The sequence below is a fragment of the Pseudophryne corroboree genome, chromosome 6, assembly GCF_028390025.1.
Source record: "Pseudophryne corroboree isolate aPseCor3 chromosome 6, aPseCor3.hap2, whole genome shotgun sequence".
Taxonomy (NCBI): domain Eukaryota; kingdom Metazoa; phylum Chordata; class Amphibia; order Anura; family Myobatrachidae; genus Pseudophryne; species Pseudophryne corroboree.
Window position 1 is genome coordinate 557,369,467 of NC_086449.1, and position 26,721 is coordinate 557,396,187.

General features: G+C 40.9%; 1 protein-coding gene across 1 annotated transcript in view; it reads right to left on the reverse strand.

The window, feature by feature from the left end:
* The window catches only part of LOC134934622 (dynein axonemal heavy chain 3-like), a 1,803,147-nt gene that overhangs the window by 537,835 nt on the left and 1,238,591 nt on the right, over nt 1-26,721 (reverse strand). Inside the window, exons 46-47 of the mRNA XM_063930015.1 lie at nt 23,726-23,839; nt 20,893-21,042 (exon numbers count right to left, since the gene is read on the reverse strand). Coding sequence (XP_063786085.1) covers nt 20,893-21,042; nt 23,726-23,839 — 264 coding nt within the window. The remainder of the gene's footprint in view (nt 1-20,892; nt 21,043-23,725; nt 23,840-26,721) is intronic.

Consider the following 26,721-nt stretch of genomic DNA (forward strand, 5'->3'; position numbering starts at 1 on the left):
AGTGCTCTGATTTCAACAGATTGACCACCCGTAAATCCTTGTTAAGCGAATTAAGGGCTCCATCCACAAGTCCCACATGCCTAGCGGAATCGCTCTGTGTTAGCTCCTCCTTCAATGTCTCCAGCTTCTTCTGCAAAAGCCTGATGAGGGGAATGACCTGACTCAGGCTGGCAGTGTCTGAACTGACTTCACGTGTGGCAAGTTCAAAGGGCATCAGAACCTTGCACAATGTTGAAATCATTCTCCACTGCGCTTGAGACAGGTGCATTCCACCTCCTATATCGTGCTGAATTGTATAGGCTTGAATGGCCTTTTGCTGCTCCTCCAACCTCTGAAGCATATAGAGGATTGAATTCCACCTCGTTACCACTTCTTGCTTCAGATGATGGCAGGGCAGGTTCAGTTGTTTTTGGTGGTGCTCCAGTCTTCTGTACGTGGTGCCTGTACGCCGAAAGTGTCCCGCAATTCTTCTGGCCACCGACAGCATCTCTTGCACACCCCTGTCGTTTTTTAAAAAATTCTGCACCACCAAATTCAAGGTATGTGCAAAACATGGGACGTGATGGAATTTGCCCATATTTAATGCACACACAATATTGCTGGCGTTGTCCGATGCCTCAAATCCACAGGAGAGTCCAATTGGGGTAAGCCATTCCGCGATGATCTTCCTCAGTTGCCGTAAGAGGTTTTCAGCTGTGTGCGTATTCTGGAAAGCGGTGATACAAAGCGTAGCCTGCCTAGGAAAGCGTTGGCGTTTGCGAGATGCTGCTACTGGTGCCGCCGCTGCTGTTCTTGCGGCGGGAGTCCATACATCTACCCAGTGGGCTGTCACAGTCATATAGTCCTGACCCTGCCCTGCTCCACTTGTCCACATGTCCGTGGTTAAGTGGACATTGGGTACAACTGCATTTTTTAGGACACTGGTGAGTCTTTTTCTGACGTCCGTGTACATTCTCGGTATCGCCTGCCTAGAGAAGTGGAACCTAGATGGTATTTGGTAACGGGGGCACACTGCCTCAATAAATTGTCTAGTTCCCTGTGAACTAACAGCGGATACCGGACGCACGTCTAACACCAACATAGTTGTCAAGGCCTCAGTTATCCGCTTTGCAGCAGGATGACTGCTGTGATATTTCATCTTCCTCGCAAAGGACTGTTGGACAGTCAATTGCTTACTGGAAATAGTACAAGTGGGCTTACGACTTCCCCTCTGGGATGACGATCGACTCCCAGCAGCAACAACAGCAGCGCCAGCAGCAGTAGGCATTACACTCAAGGATGCATCGGAGGAATCCCAGGCAGGAGAGGACTCGTCAGAATTGCCAGTGACATGGCCTGCAGGACTATTGGCATTCCTGGGGAAGGAGGAAATTGACACTGAGGGAGTTGGTGGGGTGGTTTGCGTGAGCTTGGTTACAAGAGGAAGGGATTTACTGGTCAGTGGACTGCTTCCGCTGTCGCCCAAAGTTTTTGAACTTGTCACTGACTTATTATGAATGCGCTGCAGGTGATGTATAAGGGAGGATGTTCCGAGGTGGTTAACGTCCTTACCCCTACTTATTACAGCTTGACAAAGGCAACACACGGCTTGACAAATGTTGTCCGCATTTCTGGTGAAATACTTCCACACCGAAGAGCTGATTTTTTTGGTATTTTCACCTGGCATGTCAACGGCCCTATTCCTCCCACGGACAACAGGTGTCTCCCCAGGTGCCTGACTTAAACAAACCACCTCAACATCAGAATCCTCCTGGTCAATTTCCTCCCCAGCGCCAGCAACACCCATATCCTCCTCATCCTGGTGTACTTCAACACTGACATCTTCAATCTGACTATCAGGAACTGGACTGCGGGTGCTCCTTCCAGCACTTGCAGGGGGCGTGCAAATGGTGGAAGGCGCATGCTCTTCACGTCCAGTGTTGGGAAGGTCAGGCATCGCAACCGACACAATTGGACTCTCCTTGTGGATTTGGGATTTCGAAGAACGCACAGTTCTTTGCGGTGCTTTTGCCAGCTTGAGTCTTTTCATTTTTCTAGCGAGAGGCTGAGTGCTTCCATCCTCATGTGAAGCTGAACCACTAGCCATGAACATAGGCCAGGGCCTCAGCCGTTCCTTGCCACTCCGTGTGGTAAATGGAATATTGGCAAGTTTACGCTTCTCCTCCGACAATTTTATTTTAGGTTTTGGAGTCCTTTTTTTACTGATATTTGGTGTTTTGGATTTTACATGCTCTGTACTATGACATTGGGCATCGGCCTTGGCAGACGACGTTGCTGGCATTTCATCGTCTCGGCCATGACTAGTGGCAGCAGCTTCAGCACGAGGTGGAAGTGGATCTTGATCTTTCCCTAATTTTGGAACCTCAACATTTTTGTTCTCCATATTTTAATAGGCACAACTAAAAGGCACCTCAGGTAAACAATGGAGATGGATGGATACTAGTATACTTATGGATGGACTGCCGAGTGCCGACACAGAGGTAGCTACAGCCGTGGACTACCGTACTGTGTCTGCTGCTAATATAGACTGGATGATAATGAGATGAAATAAATATATATGTATATATAATATCACTAGTACTGCAGCCGGACAGGTATATATATTTATTATGTAATGACTGATGACGGACCTGCTGGACACTGTCAGCTCAGCAGCACCGCAGACTGCTACAGTAAGCTACTATAGTAGTATGTATAAAGAAGAAAGAAAAAAAAAACAACCACGGGTAGGTGGTATACAATTATGGATGGACTGCCGAGTGCCGACACAGAGGTAGCTACAGCCGTGGACTAACGTACTGTGTCTGCTGATAATATAGACTGGATGATAATGAGATGAAATCAATATATATGTATATATAATATCACTAGTACTGCAGCCGGACAGGTATATATATTATATATTTATTATGTAATGACTGATGACGGACCTGCTGGACACTGTCAGCTCAGCAGCACCGCAGACTGCTACAGTAAGCTACTATAGTAGTATGTATAAAGAAGAAAGAAAAAAAAAACAACCACGGGTAGGTGGTATACAATTATGGATGGACTGCCGAGTGCCGACACAGAGGTAGCTACAGCCGTGGACTAACGTACTGTGTCTGCTGATAATATAGACTGGATGATAATGAGATGAAATCAATATATATGTATATATAATATCACTAGTACTGCAGCCGGACAGGTATATATTATATATTTATTATGTAATGACTGATGACGGACCTGCTGGACACTGTCAGCTCAGCAGCACCGCAGACTGCTACAGTAAACTACTATAGTAGTATGTATAAAGAAGAAAGAAAAAAAAAACAACCACGGGTAGGTGGTATACAATTATGGATGGACTGCCGAGTGCCGACACAGAGGTAGCTACAGCCGTGGACTAACGTACTGTGTCTGCTGATAATATAGACTGGATGATAATGAGATGAAATCAATATATATGTATATATAATATCACTAGTACTGCAGCCGGACAGGTATATATATTATATATTTATTATGTAATGACTGATGACGGACCTGCTGGACACTGTCAGCTCAGCAGCACCGCAGACTGCTACAGTAAGCTACTATAGTAGTATGTATAAAGAAGAAAGAAAAGAAAAAAACACGGGTAGGTGCTAGGTGGTATACAATATTATATATTTATTATATACAATTATATATATATATATATATATATATATAATATATATTAAACTCATAAACTGGTGGTGATTATTAAACTGGTGGTCAGGTCACTGGTCACACTATCAGCAACTTGCAAGTAGTACTCCTGAGTCCTAAGCAGACAATCACAATATATATTATACTGGTGGTCAGTGTGGTCACAAACAATGGCAGTGTGGCTGGCACCCTGGCAGCAAAAGTGTGCACTGTACGTTATATTATGTACTCCTAAGTCCTGAGTCCTGCTCTCAGACTCTAACTGCTCCCCACTGTCAGTGTCTCCCCCACAAGTCAGATAATACAGTCACACTATCTCTCTCTATCACTTCAGCAAGTACTAGTAGTAGTAGTACTCCTCCTAATGCTCCCCAAATTACTACTGTGTCTCTCTCTGTCTCACTCTTTTCTCGAATCTCTATAAACGGAGAGGACGCCAGCCACGTCCTCTCCCTATGAATCTCAATGCACATGTGAAAAATGGCGGCGACGCGCGGCTCCTTATATAGAATCCGAGTCTCGCGATAGAATCCGAGCCTCGCGAGAATCCGACAGCGTGATGATGACGTTCGGGCGCCCTCGGGTTAACCGAGCAAGGCGGGAAGATCCGAGTCGCTCGGACCCGTGTAAAAAAACATGAAGTTCGGGCGGGTTCGGATTCCGAGGAACCGAACCCGCTCATCTCTAAAAAATACTCTAGGCGTAACAAGAGGGGCTGTTGGCGTGATGGCAGCAAAAGATGTATGAGAGCGAACTATCTGCATATTAATCAGCACAACATAAAACCTATCATCAAAAATATTGGTAGTATTTCTCTAATTTTAGGCTAAAGTGTAAACAATGTGAATTCTATTGCTTTCATAATTTTTTGCAGCAAGTCCAGTTGGAGGCATATAATTACTGAATTATATTTATGATATTTATAAGAAATAACTGCTGAGCAATGCTATAAAGTGAAGATAAGGCTAGTGAGTGTATGTGGAAGTAGGGTAAGCTCTAATAAGAGAGTTTAAATATTTGATGGCTGCTGGACAGGCATGGCATGGAAATGCATAGACAAGTAGCAGAATAAAAGTGTCATTATTTCTCTTAACATATTGTTAATTTAGCATAATTCATTAGTAAATGGTTATCTAAAGTATGACATAAGAATTAAATGGTATATTTTCCTTTAAGAAGTAAACAGAAATAAAAAACCCATTATTTATAAAATTCACAATGGAATTTTCTGTACATGTAAGCACCAACACATAAACATTATTTTCTGTGGCTGTGGATAGAGTCTGAAATTATTCCAGTCTTTCAAGAATATAAATCCATGGTTGACTAAAAATGTTCAAAAACTTTAATGCAGAATTTGTTCCTCAGTTAAAGTTTTCTTATTCGCTTTGTTGCGAGTACAATCAAAGCGACACTGGGATTGAAGAGCAACCTTTGAGAATACAAAAACAGAGAGAGTTCTCCGCTAGAGAAATCACAGACACATGGCTACAACTACGAGTGAGCAGTAGAATGAAAACAGGAACAATGTGTTCAAAAAGGAAAAACAGCCACTAAATGGTACGATAGCCATGCATACCACCCTATTGGTTTGAATATAATACCGACTGGAATAAAGAGTGAAATGCTGTTTAAGAGCTTCACATTGAAATAATTCCAAGCTCAGCAAGTTCTCCATAGATAGACAAGTTACAGTAGATGAAAAATAAAATACACAGACAGCCTCAAATAAACTATAGACTAGAAATTCTTATACAATTCTGCTTTACCTACAGTACCTCAGATTTGGCAGCAGTAGGTATTTACTAAATATAAAAATCATCTATTTACATTGCTATTCCATTTAATTTATTCACTAAGAAAGACAAAATATCAAAAGTCTGGAGGGTTATTGTGTTTAAGTGCCTTTTTAGGTCCAGACACATGACAGTATATAAGTATGCAGTAGGTAAAGGCTATACTATTACTGTACAGTGCGCACGCTGGGGTGTGGGGGGGGGGGGGGGTTCTGAGTAACCAGAAACCCCCCTGATCAGTGCTGGCCGGAAGACACTCTATTTGCATTTGTGACCCGAGGACAGCTGTTATGAGCCGGCTGGACACTGACAAGAGAGCAGATACAGTATCAGTGTCACTGCCGAGTGCAGTTCTTCCGGGTGCTTCTAGATGCCCCCATCTCCATTTGTGCTGTCCAAACTGCAAGAAGTCGTCCCTGAGCATACAGTGAATGCTGAGCTGACGGGAGGCATGCAACTCAGAGGCAGGAGCAGGAAGTGTGGGGGAGAGACCCGACACAGGGGATTCCAGTGGGTACACTCAGGAGCTGGGATCCTACAGAGGAAGAGTAAGTTAGGCTTTGTGTGTGCTCTAACTACAGTCTCTCTCTCTCCATCTCTCTCTCTATCCCCCCTCTCTCTGTCCATTTATCTCACTTTCTATCTACCCCCCTCTCTCTCTATCTATCCCCCCCTCTCTCTCTCTCTCTCTCTCTCTCTCTCTCTCTCTCTCTGTCCATCTCTCTCTTTATCTCCCTCTCTCTCCATCTCTCTCACACTTGGTTTCTGTCTGTATCTGTCTATCTATAGTCTCTATCTCTCTTTAGGGGGTTTCTATCTATCCACAGTGTCTCTTTCTTACTCTCTAGGGGCTTCTACATTTATCTTTCTATCAGGATTCTAAATCTATATGGGGACTGGTTATATATATATATATATATATATATATATATATATATATATATATGCAAAATGTGTGGTTCTACACTAGCTGGGTGCTGTCACATAGGGTTCATAGTACAGGTCACTCAAATGGTGCTGCACTACTAGCATACATACAACATCTACTGCAGTACGGTTGTATAAGTCAATGTTTCAATGCCATTTATTAAAGGAGCAACGCACCATTTGAGTGACATACATGTGTGTGTGTATATATATATATATATATATGTATATATATATATATATATATATATACATACAGCAATACAGCATGAATTGTTGGCAGCACTCACTCAGGTCTTGATAGTAAATAACAAATACAGAGACAAGCTGCTGTTGACGTTTCAGTTATATTAACTTTCTTCAGAACAAAAGAAAGTTAATATAACTGAAACTGTCCACAGCAGCTTGTCTCTGTATTCGTTATTTACTATCAAGACCTGAGTGAATGCCGCCAACAATTCTTGCTACATAGACCGTAAGGTTATAGGAGGGCACCCGGGCATACCACACAGAGGAATTGAGTGCAGAGTCGCAGTACTCTCTCTCAATCTATCTATCTATCTATCTATATATATATATATATATATATATATATACTGTATATAGATGTGTCCTGCTATGCTCTTGCCACATCGCGTCATTCATAACAATTGAGCGTGGCATACCGTGATGCATACGCATTGCAGTGCGCTAGTAAGCGCTGCTATATGCAGCAACAACATAGCATCACACACACGGAAACCCCCCCTTATAAATTCTGCGTTTGCCCCTGACAGCAAGCCCCTAGTATATACATATAGACAATGTATGCAATGTACACTGAATAATATAAAGTACAAATATCCCAAATTGATTGGAATACACAGCACTCCCTTAACCAAAACACATTGTTTCTTTGCCAGAGGCATACTGTAAGTGTAACAGTAAGTTTTAATGGGGAAGGTTTGATCATTTAGCCCTGAGCCAAGAGTTACCACTCCAAACAAGATTATTAATTCAGCAGTGCTGAACAGATAGTACATGCCCTAAAACTGTAAATATATGTTACTGTATGCAATCTCCACAGCGTTTCATTTCCAATCATCAAATAGATAAGTCTTTACTTTTTCTCACGTTGAAATTAAACACCATTAATATTTTTACTTGATTTAAGGATTTTTATTTGATATGTATTGCTGTCAATTAAAGGTTAACACAAAAGAAGAACCTATAGTAATCAAGAAGTACAGCTGTATCTAATAGAAACAAATGACTCGTGTCAACAATAAATAAAATGAATGGATATTTTTGTGTCATTCTCTGGTGCTGGAGGAACAGTACCCCTAGAAAAGGTTTTAAAAAATGTATGAACCCTGGAATATCACACTCATTCGGAGTCCAGAAAATTCCAGGGTTTGTACATTTGGACAAACATAAAACCTCTTTCTCTAGCCCTGGAGAATGACACAAAAATATCCTCTACTGTATATTGGGGCTACTTTAGGTCTACCTTAATCTCCAGTCTGCAGGATACCAACTATCCCGATCCTACATTTGTAGGTAGAGTTTGAAGTGCCGGCACTCAGCTCCCCGACGGTCAGAATTCAGACAGAATGCTGATGGATCCCCCCAGGAGAACTCGCACAAGGGGCCAGATGCATCATCGCTTGGAAAGTGATAAAATGGAGAGTGAAAAAGTACCAGCCAATCAGCTCCTAACTGACATTTTTCAAACACAGCCTGTGACATGGTAGTTAGGAGCTGATTGGCTGGCACTTTCCAAGCGATGATGCATCTAGCCCAAGGTCTTGCACTTCCTGCTTCTTGCCGGCTATTACATTTGCCCCCTGGTATTTACTCTGAAGGCACCGGTTAGACTCCATCTTTATTATAAACAATAAATCAGTGTTACATACAGATACACGTACCGATGTGTTCAAATATATCCATTTGTTTTATCTAAAATGTAAATATAAAAACGTATAGGAGGAATGTATCTATGGTTCAAGTATAGGAGGCAACAATTAGGAATGTTATTTGCATCCTGATTTATATGTCAGTATCAGATTTTTGTATACTGTCATGTAACCAGTGACACAAAGAAAATTGCGTTGAGTTCCCTAAGCCTAAGTGTTTTCTAAATGTTAATTATTATTCTGATGTCTTAAGTTTGACTTGAACCTCTTTTAAGAGTCTCATAAAACTTAATAACCCAAAGGTTAAAAACAGCCTGGGTTTATCAGGTTTTTTTAAGCCACATAAAATAGTAAACCAGAGGGGGTTTTCATTTCAACTTAAAGGTCACATGCCATGAGCAATAATAAATACATTTCTGCTGCATCTATTGTGTGCTTCAACCTTTTCATCCTGTCATTTAGACAGTAAAATACCTAACTCCTACACACAGCTGATAAGGCCATTAAAATGTGTGTGATAGAAGCAGAATATTCCAAAAGAGGAAATGAAGAGGTTTGTTTTTCTTCTGTGACATAGAGATGTAAAACAGATCATTTTAAAAACAAACATGGCTCTATGTTTTAATCTAATGAATTAAATATTTTTATGCAAATAAATAATTCATTGAACTTTATCATAACTACAGCAATGATTGTAAGGTCATGTAGATGACCTCTTGAAGTGCAGAGGTGGAGTGGGGTGGTGAAATGCATCATTGCAGCATGCTGCTCAAAGCCATGATTTGTGGTATCAGACAGTAGGTGTTGAGGTCATGACAAGAAATACATCATCATCAAGACCCCACACCATCATGGGGAAGTGTGCAGATCTAGGAGGCTGGCCTACTGTCTTAGGTGCCTTAGAGAGTTCCCTAGAAATTGTGAGATTCCAATACATTAAAGGAGAGTAGGCCTGTTGCTACATAGCTGTTTATACATTATACAGTCCCTCCGGCCTGATTCAGAGCTGGATGCTACTACATCTGCAATAGTGGCTGCTGTCGGAAATGCAGAAGCAATAATATACAAATTGTAATGTCAGCCTTCCCCTTGTACACTAGTGTGTGACAGACTAATATTGCTGAGATATCCGCTTTCAATGCCTGTGGACAGTGCATCTGCATCTGTGGCTCTAAACACTCCACCATAGGCACAACAGTGCACACAGCATCGATACTTGAAACAGCTTATAGACTGCTCAGTGTTTCATTCTGAAATTCCTCAAAACATGGCTTCTGTGGCTGAGGTCTGTGGATCTGTATTTAGGAATGCAGCAGTGTTCACTGATGAGATGGCCGTTGATTGCAAACACTTCATGCAAACTACCAGTTAGCCATCCATAATTCATAATTGTGAGCTATCAGCTCTATTGCAAGCGACTCCATATACAACAGTGGTCTCTGCGTTTAGTTGTTTAGTCAGGGGAACACATGCACCGTATATATATATATATATATATATATATATATATGATATATATGTATATATATATATATATATAAACACTGCTCAAAAAAATAATGGGAACACTTAAACAACACAATGTAACTCCAAGTCAATCACACTTCTGTGAAATCAAACTGTCCACTTAGGAAGCAACACTGATTGACAATCAATTTCACATGCTGTTGTGCAAATGGAATAAACAACAGGTGGAAATTATAGGCAATTAGCAAGACACCCCCAATAAAGGAGTTGTTCTGCAGGTGGTGACCACAGACCACTTCTCAGCTCCTATGCTTTCTGGCTGATGTTTTGGTCACTTTTGAAAGCTGGCGGTGCTTTCACTCTAGTGGTAGCATGAGACGGAGTCTACAACCCACACAAGTGGCTCAGGTAGTGCAGCTCATCCAGGATGGCACATCAATGTGAGCTGTGGCAAGAAGGTTTGCTGTGTCTGTCAGCGTAGTGTCCAGAGCATGGAGGCGCTACCAGGAGACAGGCCAGTACATCAGGAGACGTGGAGGAGGCCGTAGGAGGGCAACAACCCAGCAGCAGGACCGCTACCTCCGCCTTTGTGCAAGGAGGAACAGGGAGAGCACTGCCAGAGCCCTGCAAAATGACCTCCAGCAAGCCACAAATGTGCAAGTGTCTACTCAAACGATTAGAAACAGACTCCATGAGGGTGGTATGAGGGCCCGACGTCCACAGGTGGGGGTTATGCTTACAGCCCAACACCGTGCAGGACGTTTGGCATTTGCCAGAGAACACCAAGATTGGCAAATTCGCCACTGGCGCCCTGTTCTCTTCACAGATGAAAGCAGGTTCTCACTGAGCACATGTGACAGACGTGACAGAGTCTGGAGATGCCAAGGAGAACGTTCTGCTGCCTGCAACATCCTCCAGCATGACCAGTTTTGCAGTGGGTCAGTAATGGTGTGGGCTGGCATTTCTTTGGGGGGCCGCACAGCCCTCCATGTGCTCGCCAGATCCTCAGACCCCTTGTGAGACCATAGGCTGGTGCGGTTGGCTCTGGGTTCCTCCTAATGAAAGACAATGCTAGACCTCATGTGGCTGGAGTGTGTCAGCAGTTCCTGCAAGACAAAGGCATTGATGCTATGGACTGGCCAGCCCATTCCCCAGACCTGAATCCAATTGAATACATCTGGGACATCATGTCTCGCTCCATCCACAGACTGTCCAGGAGTTGGCGGATGCTTTAGTCCAGGTCTGGGAGGAGATCCCTCAGGAGACCATCCGCCACCTCATCAGGAGCATGCCCAGGGAGGTCATACAGGCACGTGGAGGCCACACACACTACTGAGCCTCATTTTGACTTGTTTTAAGGACATTACATCAAAGTTGGATCAGCCTATAGTGTGTTTTTCCACTTTAATTTTGAGTGTGACTCCAAATCCAGACCTCCAAGGGTTAATAAATTTGATTTCCATTGATCATTTTTGTGTGATATTGTTGTCAGCACATTCAACTATGTAAAGAACAAAGTATTTAATAAGAATATTTCATTCATTCAGTTCTAGGATGTGTTATTTTAGTGTTCCCATTATTTTTTTTAGGTATATATATATAGTACGTATATAGTGAGTCCTGACGGGATTCGATTGTACCATCCATTCTTGTACCTGCTTCTGCAACTAGAGTTCCTGGAAGGGAAAATATATATATATATATATATATATATATACACACACACACACACACACACACACACACACACACACACACACACACACACACATAATAGAGTTTGCACTCAGTGGGATTTCTTAATCAAATTAGCAGTCCACAGCGAGAGCATTTTTGTGCGCCTATTAACATAATTTTGTTTTAGAAGCAAAGCAATGTCAAAAGAACGCACAAGCAGCTCCCTCTGTTAAAAATTATATGCAGCATGCCTGTTTTGTGTGTAATAGCAACTGTATTTGCATACAAAACATTATGCTACAGAGTATTCCAGCCAGTGTATTCCAGCCAAACACTGTAACATAATTTGGTATCAGCATAAGCTGCTTGTGCATCCAAATACATCAATTTGCGTTTCAGATGTATTTTTCTGTGCAAAATATGCAAAAATTACATGTACACTACACAGACTATTTTTTAAAAATCAAAGTATTTAAAAGTATTTATTTATTGCAAATATGCTTGAAAAGTGTACTTAGAATTGATTTCCAACATTTTCATGAACCAACTCAGCCAAAAAACCCTCTAAATTCTTTGTCAGATTTAGAGCTGTTTTGTGTCCGACTTGCAATATCGGACTCCATTACATAGGCCAAGTTGTATACATAACATGGGCAAAACATCAGTATCTGACTTTTATTTTACAAGCTGTTTTTATTGATTATCAATTAGTAATGCAGGATACAGTGAATGTATCATAGAAGAATAGATCCAACTGTTCATCGGGCGCTCTACTTTAGAGCCATAAGTATCCGAAAATTACAGATTGTGGCTGCTAATACATTAGCCGACTTTGCAAAATGCCCAATGATGCGCCCATAGCCTCAAACATTGGACATTTTTCCATTATCTGATCCCACGACATCCTGGCCCAAATACCTTATACAAAGAAAGGCACTCAATACTAATATCAAGTCACTATTTTATTATCACCACCCTGTGTTCAAACATACACAGGGTTTTTGCAGCAAAGCATTAAAAATGACACTTGTCTTCAAGCCTTCTATCTCTGGCTTACATCATTTCAAACAAGCATTTTATTTCAGAATAATAGTAGAACTGCCATGCACTACATATGTTTTCCTTTTTTTGAAACCAGTACATATATGTCCTGGGTGAAAGTGGCTACAAAATTTCTTGTAAAACCTGAATACATGGAGGACGTAATTACGGCCTTGCTACAAGCAACAGCAGCACAGCGGGAAGTCACCAGGGTCCAGCAAGAAGCCACAAACAATATCAATTGTATGTTGAGGAGATATGGAGGCACCAGGACCATGAGATTCCTAAAGAGGTGGTGCAGCCTTTTGCAGCACGGCCTGGAAATGCTTCCCCAAATGTTCCAACCAGTTCCAGCTACATACGGGTTAGTCATTTCCTTCAAGAAATGACAGAGACTTTAGACGTGGATGCATATCAGACCAAGTTTGAGAGAACGGTCAAGCGGGAGAGTTGGTCTAAAGGACAATGGGACAGCCTGCTGGCACCCTTTCTCTCAGGTGAACCTAAGAAAGCTTATTTTGATTTAAGAATTGCAGCTGCTTTGGATTATGAAAAACTAAAAACAGAAATCCTGACTCACCTGGGAGTTACTCTGTCAGTCTGAGTGCAAGGAGTGCATCAAACGCGTAGAGTAACTGTGTTTTGATATTTCTGGCTGACTATACCATTGTGAATTTCTATACTCCTATGAAGGACAAACTGTACACATCTAAAAGTGAAACTTTGTGGATTAATTCAACTATATAGAATTGTGACAACACTGTATGAACCATTATTTTTTTAGTAATAAACTGTATAATGTTTTTATAACGAGTGTCAAAATGATTATTATACTTTCTAATTGACAGGTATATATACTCAGCCCCTCCTAGTATAAAATAAATAGACCACTCTAAACTTGTGAGTCCTATAAGCACTCTCTTACAAAATCTTTCCCATATACAGAGTATATATATATATATATATATATATATGTATTTTTTATACACATATACAATATATACATACAGTACATATCATAGAGTTGCTGGTCATATTACTTGCAAAATTTCAGTGTGACTGTAGGTTAAGTAGCAATAGATTTGGGTATTTACAAGATAATATGCAGTATGTTTGACTAAAGTGAACTTAGACTTGACTGTGAAATTGATTACCCTTTAAATTGGATTTGTGGTTTACATAAACAAAATTGAAAACTGTGGATTATTGCTTATCGATGTACTATTGGAGGGACAAATGCTTAGGGCTGCAGGCATAGATCTCGGGACCAGCTGCTTCTCCCATGGATGGTTTTATGTGGCTAACTCACAAGTTAGTAGCCCCAAGCATCATTTTGTGTTAACCACTGAAGGAAAAATGCAAATATTGTTTACAAAGACATTTTGTGATCAATGTCTACAATATAAAATATACATCACAATATTAGTTGCCACTAATGTATTTGTAAAATGAGATCTGCTGAGCAACAACAGACATCCACATGAGTGAAGCAGTGGACAAGCGCTAGCCTACTGTATATGGAGGAAGAGTGGAGAAAGAGAGTGGATGGGGGGGGGGGGTAGTGCTGAGAGAGAGGAAGGAAAGACAGAAATAGAAGAGAGAAAAATTCACAGTCAGTGCCGAGGGCAACATCTAGTTATTTCTAAAAAAGGATGTCAAAAGGATCCTGCAAAGTCTTGGATTGGTCTACTGCTTGTTGTATTAAATCTAACTAATGTAAATCTAAAATTTTATTGTATTTGATAATTATTACAGGAGATTATTTTGAAATTTCTCTAAAATAATAGCTGCAATCATTTCTTTCCCAAAGTAAGGATAACTTTCACAAAATTCCCTAAGTATCCACTAAGTCTCTGGTCTGGACTGTAGATGCCCAAAAGTCTTTCCATAAATGTAAAAGATTATCAAGATAAACTGAAGCTGTTGGCTTTCATTTTTAGAATATTCTCAAATGTGTTTAAAATAGATCATCCGGCCTTATAATAAGTAATCTGCTCTTGCAGTCAATACTATGATCTGCACTTATGTGATCAGTGCTGGATGCTGGGCATAGTAATTTACCAAATGCTGGTGCGATGAGTCGCAGCATGGCGTATGATGCAGCTTGCCACTATGTGTATGTCCATGCGTATACATTGTGGCTACAGCTATACATAATTGTAGGAGCTGGTAGAAGCAATAAAAGGTAAGATGAAACCTCCACTGAAGGTTCTTAAAGTAGGGAAAAGATTGTTATTTGGCAATAATATTTAAAAACAGGAGACCCTGGGTTGTCCCATAAAGGCCAAAAGACAGGGTGGGAAAGATAGGAGTCCAACTCCCTTTGAAGACCTATCCCAAACTGCAGTTGTGAAGACTAAAGTAGGAAAATGTAAAACTGTGGACTTCCTGTGAGGCAGAGAGACCCACAGTATAGATGAGACAGATATTGAATACAGAAGATCAGATTCAAGCTGAACCCATCTGTGAGAAGATGATCAGAGTAGCAGAGCATACCCTGAGGTAAATGTGATGCAGAGAAATAAAATCAAAGGATAGGGGTACTCTGCTCCCCCTCTTTAGCCAAATTATGGACAGTCCTTAACCGCACCTTGGGCCCCCTTCCCACCCACAGAAAGCAAGAGAATTTGCACTGTAAACCTAAAAGGGTAGCAGGAGTTATAGTTACAGTGAGTGCCTGAAAAACATATAGTAAACAGGGAAGGACATTCATTTTAAGAGCGTTAGTTCACCCAGTCCATGATATAAATTGAGAAGACCAGTGCTGAAGTTCTCCGGCAATAGAATAGAACAGCTGTGGAGAGTGACACATGCTATGAAAGATCCCACTAACTTTAAAATCTGGTCTGCTTCCAATTGAATTTAAAATTTTGTGACAGCATCAATCTGAGAATTTAAAGTCCAGGACCTCTGTTTTAGTGGAAAAAAATCTTAAAATTAGAAAGCTCCCCAATGTCCCTGAGGTCCTTAAAAGATAAGGGGTGAGGGGTGTAGTAAATGTTGTCAGGATGTCATCTGCATAAAGCAAAATTTATTATTCCTAGGTACCTATACAGACACCCGAGATATCTAAATTACTGTGATGTTTGGATGCCAGAGGTTCAATCATGATCGTGAATATTAAAGGCAACAAGAGGCACCCCTCCCTAGTAGCATTGTTAATAAAAAAAGGTTGTAAGGTGCGACCATTAACAAGGACACTAGCTGATGGAGAATGTTATATATGGACTTGATTCCCTGTAGGAAGTGTCTTTAGAACCTAAAATGTATAATCCATAAAAGCCCACAAGACCCTGTCAAATGCATTCTGTGCATCTAGCCCCACCACCAGGGAAGGCATGCCTGTAATGTTAGTATAATGAATAATATTAATAGACCTATGAATATTATCCATGGCCTGGTGACCTAGGATGAAACCCATCTGGTCTGGGTGGACAAGGGACGGGATCACACCGGCCAGAATTTTAACACACAATTTATAATCTGAGTTCAAAGGCAAGATAGAGTGGTAGTTACTGCATTTGGTGGGATTTCTACTGGGCTTAGGTATTACAACAATTTCCACCTTATTGGTGTCACCATCAAATGGAGTACCTGAAAGAATGGCATTGAAAAAGCCTCCTAGGAAGGGAACAAGGGTTCTCTGGAACTTTTTTAATAAATTGCTGGGAATCCAACAGGACCAGTTGCAGATGTGTTTTTTAACAGATTTGATAACTGCCTTAATATCCTCAGAGGTGACCTCTTTGATTCTAAGAGATTGACTCTTAACAATTAGAATTGGATGGGGACAGAACACAATAAATGCATCAGATCAGGAACCGGTTGTTTGAGTTAGAAGGTAAATTATACAGCCATTGATAAAAGTCTCTAAAGCAGTGAGCTACTGTAAGTGTAAAGGGTCATATTTCAGCTTATGTTGACTATCGTTAAGCACAAGCACTCTATTACATTGCCTATGGGAATGCAACTGTGAAGCCATGAGGGAATCTGCCTTGTCGCCTTTATCATATAAATGATGTTGCAACCACTGCACAGTTGTTGCTGCTTTTGAGAAAGATTTTTATTGAGCTGGCCTTTTAAAACTATTAATTTGCTATAAGTAGAGCACTTAGGTATGTGTTGGTGCTGTAAAGTAAGCTCCTCAAATTGTCTCTCCAGATTAACAGCTGTCTGCTGGTCTTTTTGTTTCTGAACTTTGGATATGGCTACGGAAAAAAAAAATGTCCATGAATAGTAGCCTAATGTACCACCCACACCACTGCCAATTAAATTTTTCAGTACTAAGAAAGTAATCTTTATTATGAAGAAAATATCCATTGAGCCTCCAGTGAAAAGAGGTTAGAAGGGAGAAAGATGAAGTGACTCAGGCACGAGATAAACCCTGTAGATCATATGAATTAAATAGAAATAAAAACATTCTTGAGTGTAGATTGTGAGGAGGAGTAAAGTGTATACCCGCTATATATAAAAAAAACTGAATTGAGTGACACAGCTGCTAGGCATTTAGATTCAATAACGGAAACAGGAGTAGATTTCTGACTCTGAAAGTGAAACCAGAAAATATCTGCATCACTGCTAAAATCACCTCCATTGATAATGTGACTACCAGCCATTTTCGCAGTGAAAGACACCTTGCTCAGCATTGAAGGAATAAAGGGATGCAACGTCATATATGATTGTCAGATCTGGGCAACCACTATATTGTATTGAATGTAAGGGTCTGCATATATCTTCTCGATGGAACAATTTAGAGAGTTACAGTACATAGGAGGATAGCAATGCCTTTATGGTTTTGTTAGGAGTGGTGGAATAGAATGTCTGGGGAAAGGTCCTAGAGGTAAGGGGGGATGAGGATGTTCAAAGTGGGTCTCCTGTTACCTAAGGAACTGTAGGGCCTTAGCCCTCTTGTGCAAAGAGTATTATCCATTTACATTTAAGGTTAAAACAGTCATGGTGGATACAATTGCAATAGCTCCAGCAACATTATCATTAAAGTCTTGCTATATGTTATAGAATGTATAGGGAGAGGATAGGAAGGATGGGGGAAAGGAAGGGAAAAATCAGGAGGGAATTGTGGCATCTGGACCACAGGTCTAATCAAAAAGGGCCGAAGTCTTGTAGACTCAACAAACAACACTATTCCTGGTCCAGAGAATTGTGGGTGAACTAGCCAATACCATATAAGCCAATCTCAGTAACAATAGCACAGAAAGCTTAAGAACAAAACTTACAATGAAAAAAATGCGGAATCTAACCTCAAAATACAGGTAGAAAATAACACAAAAGAGTTCAATATCTCAGCATTAGGGACATATAAAATGTAACACAGAAAAGATAGCTAGCTATAGTAAGGATAGTGACTAATCAGAGGAACATGTCTGAAAAACTATATGTACACTAAGCCTATTGAAGAAGTTGAGAGGACAAGAGAGGGGAAGGGATATGTGGGGAGAAGAGCAAAGAGATGAGTGATGAGAAAAAGGGAAGGGGGAGAGAACATGAGGAAATTTAGAGAGGGAGAAAGGGAAGAAGAACAAGTGAAGAAACAGTGTAAGTGAGAAAGGGAGAGACAAAGACAGCAATATCGGTAAACAGGTAAGTCAGAGTCTACAATGCTAGATATGGAATAGATTACCAGTCCACTCAGGCCATTGACCACACAGCTGAGGGAAGAAGCTTGGTCTTGGGACTTCCAGGCAACTCAGAATGTGAAGGAGACCAAGCGTCTTCAGTACTTCCATGCCAAGTGAGGGAGTATTTATTGAGTGCGTTTGGCCATTATGTGAGAACAACAGGGCAAGTAGGTGTGAACCCTTGTAGGGAATAGCAGGCATCCCCCTACAGGGGGAGAGTATTTGTGACTTGAGGTGGAGGAAATGTATTGTTAGAATGACATCTCCAGGAGGATGATTGGTAGGTGGTTTTGAGCAAAGTGCCCTGTGACCGTGATCCAAGAGAAGTAGCTCTTTAGACAGTTAAGGGAGGATTTGCAGGAACAAATCTTCAAGAAAATTTGGAAGGTCAGCTACTTTAACCGATTCCAGAATTATTTGAATACACAGATTGTTTCTGCAAGATCCATTTTCTAAGTCTTCATAAAAAGTTCACATTGAACACATGGCAGTGAATTCTTGATCTACAGTATAACCTCCTGAAAAGCACAGAGTGTGTCAGTTTTCCTTCCCAGAGCATTCGATAGGGTTCCCAAGGAAGCTATTTCAGACTAGTTTCTGGACCACTGCTCTTAACTCCACCCAGAACATTGCCAGAATCTTTTGTATCAGTCATACGGATCCACACTCGAGGCCTAGGCCAGAGTGGGGAGATGGATAGAAGAGACCATATCCCAAGAGAGCTCGGGGGATAGGGGTTTGGTAGATTTTCCATATTTAGGACCAAAATTGGAAGCAGAGTCCCCAGGAAGAGCTTTGCATTTACGATTAGCCATGAGGAGAGGGAGAAGTATAAGTTTGAGGGTGCAGCAGTGCCTGTAGCATAATATCAATCAGAATTAGTATGCCATATCAGGTATCCCCAGCAATTAAAGTAATGGATTACATGTCACTAGGCAATGGACCATGTACAAAAGAAATCACAGGACAGGAAAGGCTATAGTATATGGGGATTATCCAAAGCTCTTTAGCATTAAAAGATGATTCCCTTGTTGCTTCTATAAGGAGGCACTGGTACAACAAAAGTCAAATAGTGACCCCATGGAGCGCAATAGAAAGGTATCGAAAGATGACTCACATGCCATAGTTCTTAGATGACAGGCAAGCCTCTGGTTCCAAAGGCTTCTATCCAAGCCCACAGGCACCCCAGAGTTGCAGCAAGGACAAATTTCAGCAGCAAAACAACAGGGGTGACAGCCCAGGTTACAAACACAGAAAACAAAGCTAGCAGGTGGCAGCTTCTCCCCCGCAGATGGTGTAGGGATCATAGAGGTGCAGAGAGTTATAAATAATTGGAGCTGAATAAATGCCCGCTGTCTGCTGCTCACTCACAGAAGAAGGAGCTGTAGCTCTACTGCACGTCCTCCAGGCACCTGATTCAGACCTCCAGTTGCTGGGAGGGCAAGTATCTCCAAACCACCACCACTGTATTCTCCCATGATTGCATACTTTCAGAGGCGTATTGCCCATAGGCCTCACAGAGAAGTTTTCTGCTGGGCGGAAGTGTCTGTGGGGCTGCCGGTCAGTTGGGTGATTTTTTTTGTCACAGTCTGCTCTCTGCCCTTTACTCGTCACTGCCAGCCCTCTGTGCCCTATCTGTCACAGCCTCACTCTACCCATGGATGACTTGAGGCCCATTTTAGTGGAGTGGGTGCATGAGGGCGCTACCCCATAGGGGTGCCATTGCTGTATGTGGCTGATGGAGAGCGAGCTCCTCTTTCTCTTCTGCTACCAACAGGTTAGGTAAGTCTTCTGTGGAGGACTGGGGCAATAATGAATGTGTGTTTTTTTTCCCGTGAGGACAATGTTTAACATATTTTTATACATTTGTTTAATTCACATAGCTTTAAGAATTTACCTTAGTTTTATTGTTCTCATTTTTTTCTATATCCCTATCAATGTATAAGAGGAATTGTCAATCTTGTCTTGAACATAGGCTGCAGAGGTTCATTTCCTCTTAAAATTAATTCATTAGGAATAGCCTAACACTAGTTTTATGGTTATTGTTTGGTACTTCTAGTGCCATGATTTTTGTGTAAAAGGGAGTGCTAACAAAAAATAAATAAAAAAAATTGAATTTTTACTACCACAGAAAGTGAAAGTATGCGTGTAGCTAACAACACCATAAAGACCTGTTCTTATGTTTATGTACACCATATGGGCTGCAATCAGTTAGCTCATGAGTTTATCTGATTGTGCTGCACTACTGCCTGTCTATTTGCTGGGGATTTTGGGATCTGTGTTTACTCAGGGGAAGGGGGTAGCATTTGGAATGTGGAAGTTTGGGGGTTATCACAGCACCTTAAAAGTCTGAGTGTGTTGTGGCAACTCTTCTACCAAGCATATAGAAAGTAACCAACAGCTTCCACACATGTAAAATTATGTACTAATCCCGCCTTCTGTGGTGTTGTTCCACCTACAGTTGATTTGTGAGGCTGTGTCTAGAAATGTTTCCAGAGACACTTTTAGTTCTCATTCCACCCATGCATAACTCTGAGGTAAATTACATAATCCTAAAATTGTAGTTGGATTATACACTACTACATACAGTACATACATGTTTATATTTAATAGTTTTACATATATTTTATATGCACCAGAAAACACATTAAGGAAACTTGTGAGACTGAAAAATAGCAGACTGTACCCTTTATATACTGCTGTTTGTAACTACATGTAGCAGTCATTTAAAAGATGCTGCTTTAAATGAACAAGATGGATAACATTTACATTCTTTACCTTTACTATCTGGAAAAACTTCTTTCGGTCTTGACTGCTGACAAGCCTGTCACAGAACACTCTATAGACCTCATGAATCCAAAGTCTCATTAATTTCTGAGCTCCTTCGGCACTATGGTGTACTTGACTGGGTTTCAAAAGTATGATTCCCTAAGTAGAATATGTGACATTTAGTTACTTTAATTAGTTCTCACACTGTTGAGGTCCGTTACATTAAAAATGTAAACATGCTGTAACTAAATACAAAATGTTAAAAAATGTATTCACTGTTTGCAATTCAATCTAACAAAAACAAACATGTTAAGATGATAATTTGCGACATCAAATTTCTTTCCTTTAAAAAATTGTTAACATTATCAATTTACTTAATATATCATAAATAAATGTACTATTAAGATGTGCCATTACATCTCCAATGCAGTTTCAGAGATTTCATAATACTTCGTAAATCTTATCTACAGTGCAGTATCAAACATTGTATTACTGTATGTATCTTTTGACTTCCTTGTGTTATTTGGAGACTTTCTTGTATTTCAACTTACCAATATCACTTTGTAACTCATTCTCTCAAAAGTGAGATTCCTTGTTTGAGGATTTTGTTATAATGGAATTTTGGAGATTTGAAAGAGGCTCAGATGTGTACTCCTACAAACAATGTCTGTTTCATGATGCATATTTTTGACCTTTCCATCGTCATTTTTGTTTTCATAAATAGAAACTCCAAATGGAAAATAGAATTCTGTGCAATTTCATTCTATATACATAGCAGTCCTTTCAATAAATGCCTTACCCACACAAACTTGTTATGACACAAAAGTAACACTTATATATAGTTTGTATTGGCCTTGTTGAGCCTCTCAGAGTAGGGAATTATTGCTCTTGTGACCACTACAAAAGGAAAATAAACATTTGGGTAGGCCATTTTACTAGGACTTCTTGCATATTGTACATTAGGGAATCTCCATAACGCTAATCATTGTTTTATTGAGGCTGTTCTGATGTGATAATAACTTATTATATTATATTCAGTATGATTTCCAACTTTTCAATAGTAAATTTTTTAATAATGTGACTTACATCTGTTTATTCTTTCTCTGCCTGCACTTGGGTATGTTTTGCTTAGACATATAATCCATGATTGCCTGCCTAAACTGTGAGCTAAGAATGGCCATCAATGGGTTAACCATTGATGGTTAACATCGATGGCATAAAGCCATTGGAAGGAATCCATTTATGGTTTGCACGCATCAATGGCTATCCCTGCTGTGGAGATCATCAGATGGCAGGGCCATTTGGGGGAAAAGCTTAGCGGGCTACTGGGGTGAGGCTAAGCTCCACATTCCTAGTACCAACAAAATAAACATTGCCATCTGACAGTCATCAATGGGGAAGAACCAACTGCAAACCATCAAAGTTAACTATCGATGGTCAATGGCCATCCCTTCTGTGAGATATACATTTGCGTCTGTTATGTGCCTGAGAGAATTTCCATCTGCTTTTGTTTGTGCCTGAGAGACATGAATCCTCTATGATCTGGAAAATCACATCTACAGAAAGAAAGGCCCCAGAAGGTCAAAACTTTCTTCAGAGGAGCTTAAAAGCCCACCCTTCATCAGCATAGAGATAGCAGCAGGAGGGTAATAAATCTACTTTCAACTCTCCCTATCAGGATGACAGCACACACTATGGCTATGGGTAATAATTGCACAATGTAAAGAGAGTTTTTGAGTGTACAGGCCATAACCAAAATGATAGTACTTTTACGGAAATGGTTAAACTCCACACTACATGGAATATTTTACAAAATAAATATACTTTAGACATAGCATACAAGGGTAATTTAAACCTGGGATGTCTGATTCAGGTGCATGCACTGATCATGGAGGCTTCTTACACCAGTGATGTGTGGTGAGGTCAGTAGCTTGAGAGGCACTGGCTAGTATCTGAACCCAATTTACACACCTTAGAATGTTTGTAAAAATACATCTATGACTACAAAAATTATTAGAATAATACAAAGATGATTGTATTATATAAAATAATACAAATATTGTATAATTATAATTATTTTTATAGACAAAACTCTGGAGTACACTGGAGTATGACAGGTGAGGCTCTGCTTCTCCTGCCTATCCTGACCAAACATCACTGTCTTAAAGCACTCCCATTATACAGTCGCTCCCTTTTTGGCAGACACATAACACCCCACTTCTGTCAGCAGTGAAGTACCCAGGCTTGTTGATCCGTACTGCTGTTCCATGGTTCTCTGATCTTGAGTCAGTCCAGAAGGAGCATATACTGTAGCCCATGCCAGTCCTAACACTACATGTCAATTCCTGGCCCCATGCATTGTCACTCCTCAGCAATGGGTGATTGGAGCACATACTTTTGGCTTCAATTAAGAAAAAAAACCTTTTTTTTATTAGTAATTAACAGTTTTTTTGACAACTAAGATGCTGTGTAGAAGGCATCCTCGATAGGTGAGGTAGAACTGGTGTAACTACTGCCACTGCTTGGGTTGCACTATTTACAGTAGCGAAAAAAGTTAGACTGGGTCACCATTCTGAGGCTTCCGTTTTGCTCTTCTGAGCAATAGTGGACCTTCAGACGATGCCTCAGATCCTCACTTATTATTATTATTATTATCCTTTATTTATATGGCGCCACAAGGGTTCCGCAGCGCCCACTATAAGAGTAGAGTGAATAGCCCAGAAGCTGCCATTGCCAGGCCCTTCTCAAAGTTCGATCTTTTCAAAGGTAAACAATACATAACATAATACAAATTATTTATTCAGCTTCTTTAGCTTTAATATTCATGAAGTGTTTTTGTTACCTGCATAACTCGGGAGAAATCCCTCAAACTGAATACATAGTGAGATTTTGAAGGCATAGGAAGAAATGTTAGCGACACTTGTCTGTACAGATCCATTGTGGCCCACACAAGTATCTGTAGAATAAATATTGAAAACGGCCATTACTAGCTTTGTCTTCAATAGAAAATATACATCTGTCAACACAAAAACAGTTCAAGATGTGTCATTTCACAGATGGCTGATGTACAAATGCTGAAGATCACAGGCAGTTAAACAAAAACTAGATGACACAGACAATGTCATGAAATCAAACAGCATTTCAGCATTAATAAAATCATTTTTTTATTTAGAAGGTTAAGTGCACCTCTTTATATTTCTAAAAAAGGAAAAAACATATTGCTCTGAAAATACTAGTTTGTATTGGCTAAATATGAGCATCTTAATGTGTGGTGTCCTTGGTTTGCCAAGGAGAGTGAGAGAAATTTCAAAAGGAAATCTCCAGCAGCTTTTAATGCTTGCCCTTTGATCATGTACATTTTACAGTCCCAGCAAAGTACCAATTTGACTAGTTCTCTCAGTTGATATTTAATGACCTGGATGCAGAAAATGTAATATGAAGTAAATGATGAAAAGAAACAACTATCTACCTACATAGTGATTTTCTTTAGGCAGCAGGTTTGTGTGAGCATTTTTGACACTCACATTTATTTTATTTTCAGCTGAGATAACCTTAAGGTAATTGTATTCTGTTGGATGCTGGAACGTGGAGGGATTTCATTGTTTCTATCATTGAATTTTTATTGTACGTATACTTAAAGCATAACACATACTAAATCATATACAGCAATCATGAATAAAAAAATAAATTTAAAGTAAAACATTTTTAGCTAAAATATGTAAGATTTTACAGAATGAGATTCAATAAATGTACTGTATAAACTGTAAAACAATAGTGATAAAAATGGCATTAACTCATAGGGTGTTGGTAGAACTAATCAAAGATGGGGGTTCCCATTCTACAAAGTCTAATTTTACATAAATGACAGTTGTTGATGGCATGAAGAGCAAAATAATTGGTCTATGCAGACGATAGATAAGAATGTTATATGTATGTAGAAAGTGGAAGTACTGTATGGAGGGAATGTTAGTGATGCCCCATGCTTATACTCAGTGGTTAAAGTGGTCCTAGAGAGGTGGTGGAACTCACCCCTCTCCCCATGGCACCCATGTACTAAAGGTATTGTGTGCGCCGTAGGCAAAAGGGGTGTGTGGTCTCAACAAGAAAGGGGCGTAGTCACACAATAGTAATAATGGCCACAGTAGTAGCACCCAAGTGGAAATTTTGAAGTGGGGCTATAGAAAAGTGAAGGGTGTAATTATGTGCGCTCCGAAGGTGTGTGCACTACTGAAAAGAGGGCGTGTCCTTCAGTGTAGTTTACCACACCATATACCCCTTATACACATTATGCACCACAATAGTAGGACCCCTTACTGGTGTCCCTTTCACATTATAGCACACAGTATGAGCCGAAATTCACATTATACCCAACAGTATGAGCCAAACTTCACATTACACCCAACAGTATGAGCTGAAATTCACATTATAGCACACGGTATGAGCTGAAATTCACATTATAGCACAAGGTATGAGCCAAAATTCACATTATAGCAAACAGTATGACCCGAAATTCACATTATAGCACACGGTATGAGCTGAAATTTACATTATAGCACGTGGTATGAGCTGAAATTCACATTATAGTACATGGTATGAGCCAAAATAAACATTATAGAGTGACAGATGGACAGGGGGAGTGACAGCAGGGACAGGGAGAGTGACAGAAAGAGGGACAGCAAGGGCATACAGTAGGGACTAGGGAGAGAGAAAGGCAGCAGGGTAAGATTACCCAATTAGCAGCGATGGTGGTCTGCGCTGCAGTGGATGAGTAGGCTGTGGTAGGTGTGGGGTGGAGTAGGCTGTGGGCCTCGGAGATAGTGCAGAGGAGGAGGCTGTGGGTGTGCAGAGGTCTGGGACCAGGCTGGCTTTATTATCCCTGCCACCGCATCGAGCTTCTGTGACCACGGCACTAATATTTCAAAACTGCCATGGACCAGCAGCCAATCAGCGACAGATTTGAACTAGTAGCGCCGTGGTCACAGGAGCTCGATGCGGCAGCAGGGATAATAACACTGGCCTGGTCCCAGATTCGCTGCAGCTGGGAGTCTGGAACCAGGGCTTCCAGTGCAGCCTCGATGGTAGGGGTGGAGGGATGGAGGGCGGACCGGGAGCTCAGCTTCTTTGCTGGCCCTGCAGTGCTTGAAGAAGTGCCAGTATACCATAATGTTGTATACCGGCCCACTTCTAGCACTGGTAGCACGCTGTAATACACATACAGTAATGCCCACAGCAGTAGCACCCCTTATACAATGCCCACAGTTGTAGTGCCCCTTATGCAATGCCCACAATAGTAGTGCCCCTTATGTCCCCAGGAGTGGTGCCCCTTATGAAGTGCCCCTTTACAATGCCCTCATTAGTAGTGCACCCAATCAGTAATGCCCTTAATGGTAATGCCCCTGTGTAGAATTGCCCTCAGTAGTTATGTTGCCTGTAGTAATGCCCCCGTCATTTAGCCCCCTGTAGTTTAGCCCCAGTAATTATGCCCCCACTGGTAATGCCCCTGCAGTTATGACCCCAGTAGTTTACTCCCCGTTTAGTTTAGCCTGCCAGTGGTAATGCCCCCAGTAGTTTAGCCCTCATGTAGTTTGCCCCATGTAGTTTAGCCATGACCCCTGTAGTTTAGCCCCTAGTGATAATGCCCCCTGCAGTTGTGCCCCCAGTAGTTTGCCCCCTTGTAGAATTGCCCGCCTGTAGTTTGCCCCCTGTAGTTATGCCTCCAGTAGTTTAGCCCCCAAGTAGTAATGCCACCAGTAGTTTAGCCCCCCTGTAGTTTGCCCCCTTGTAGTAATGTCCCTGTAGTTATGTCCCCAGTAGTAATGCCCCGGCCCCAATAGTAAT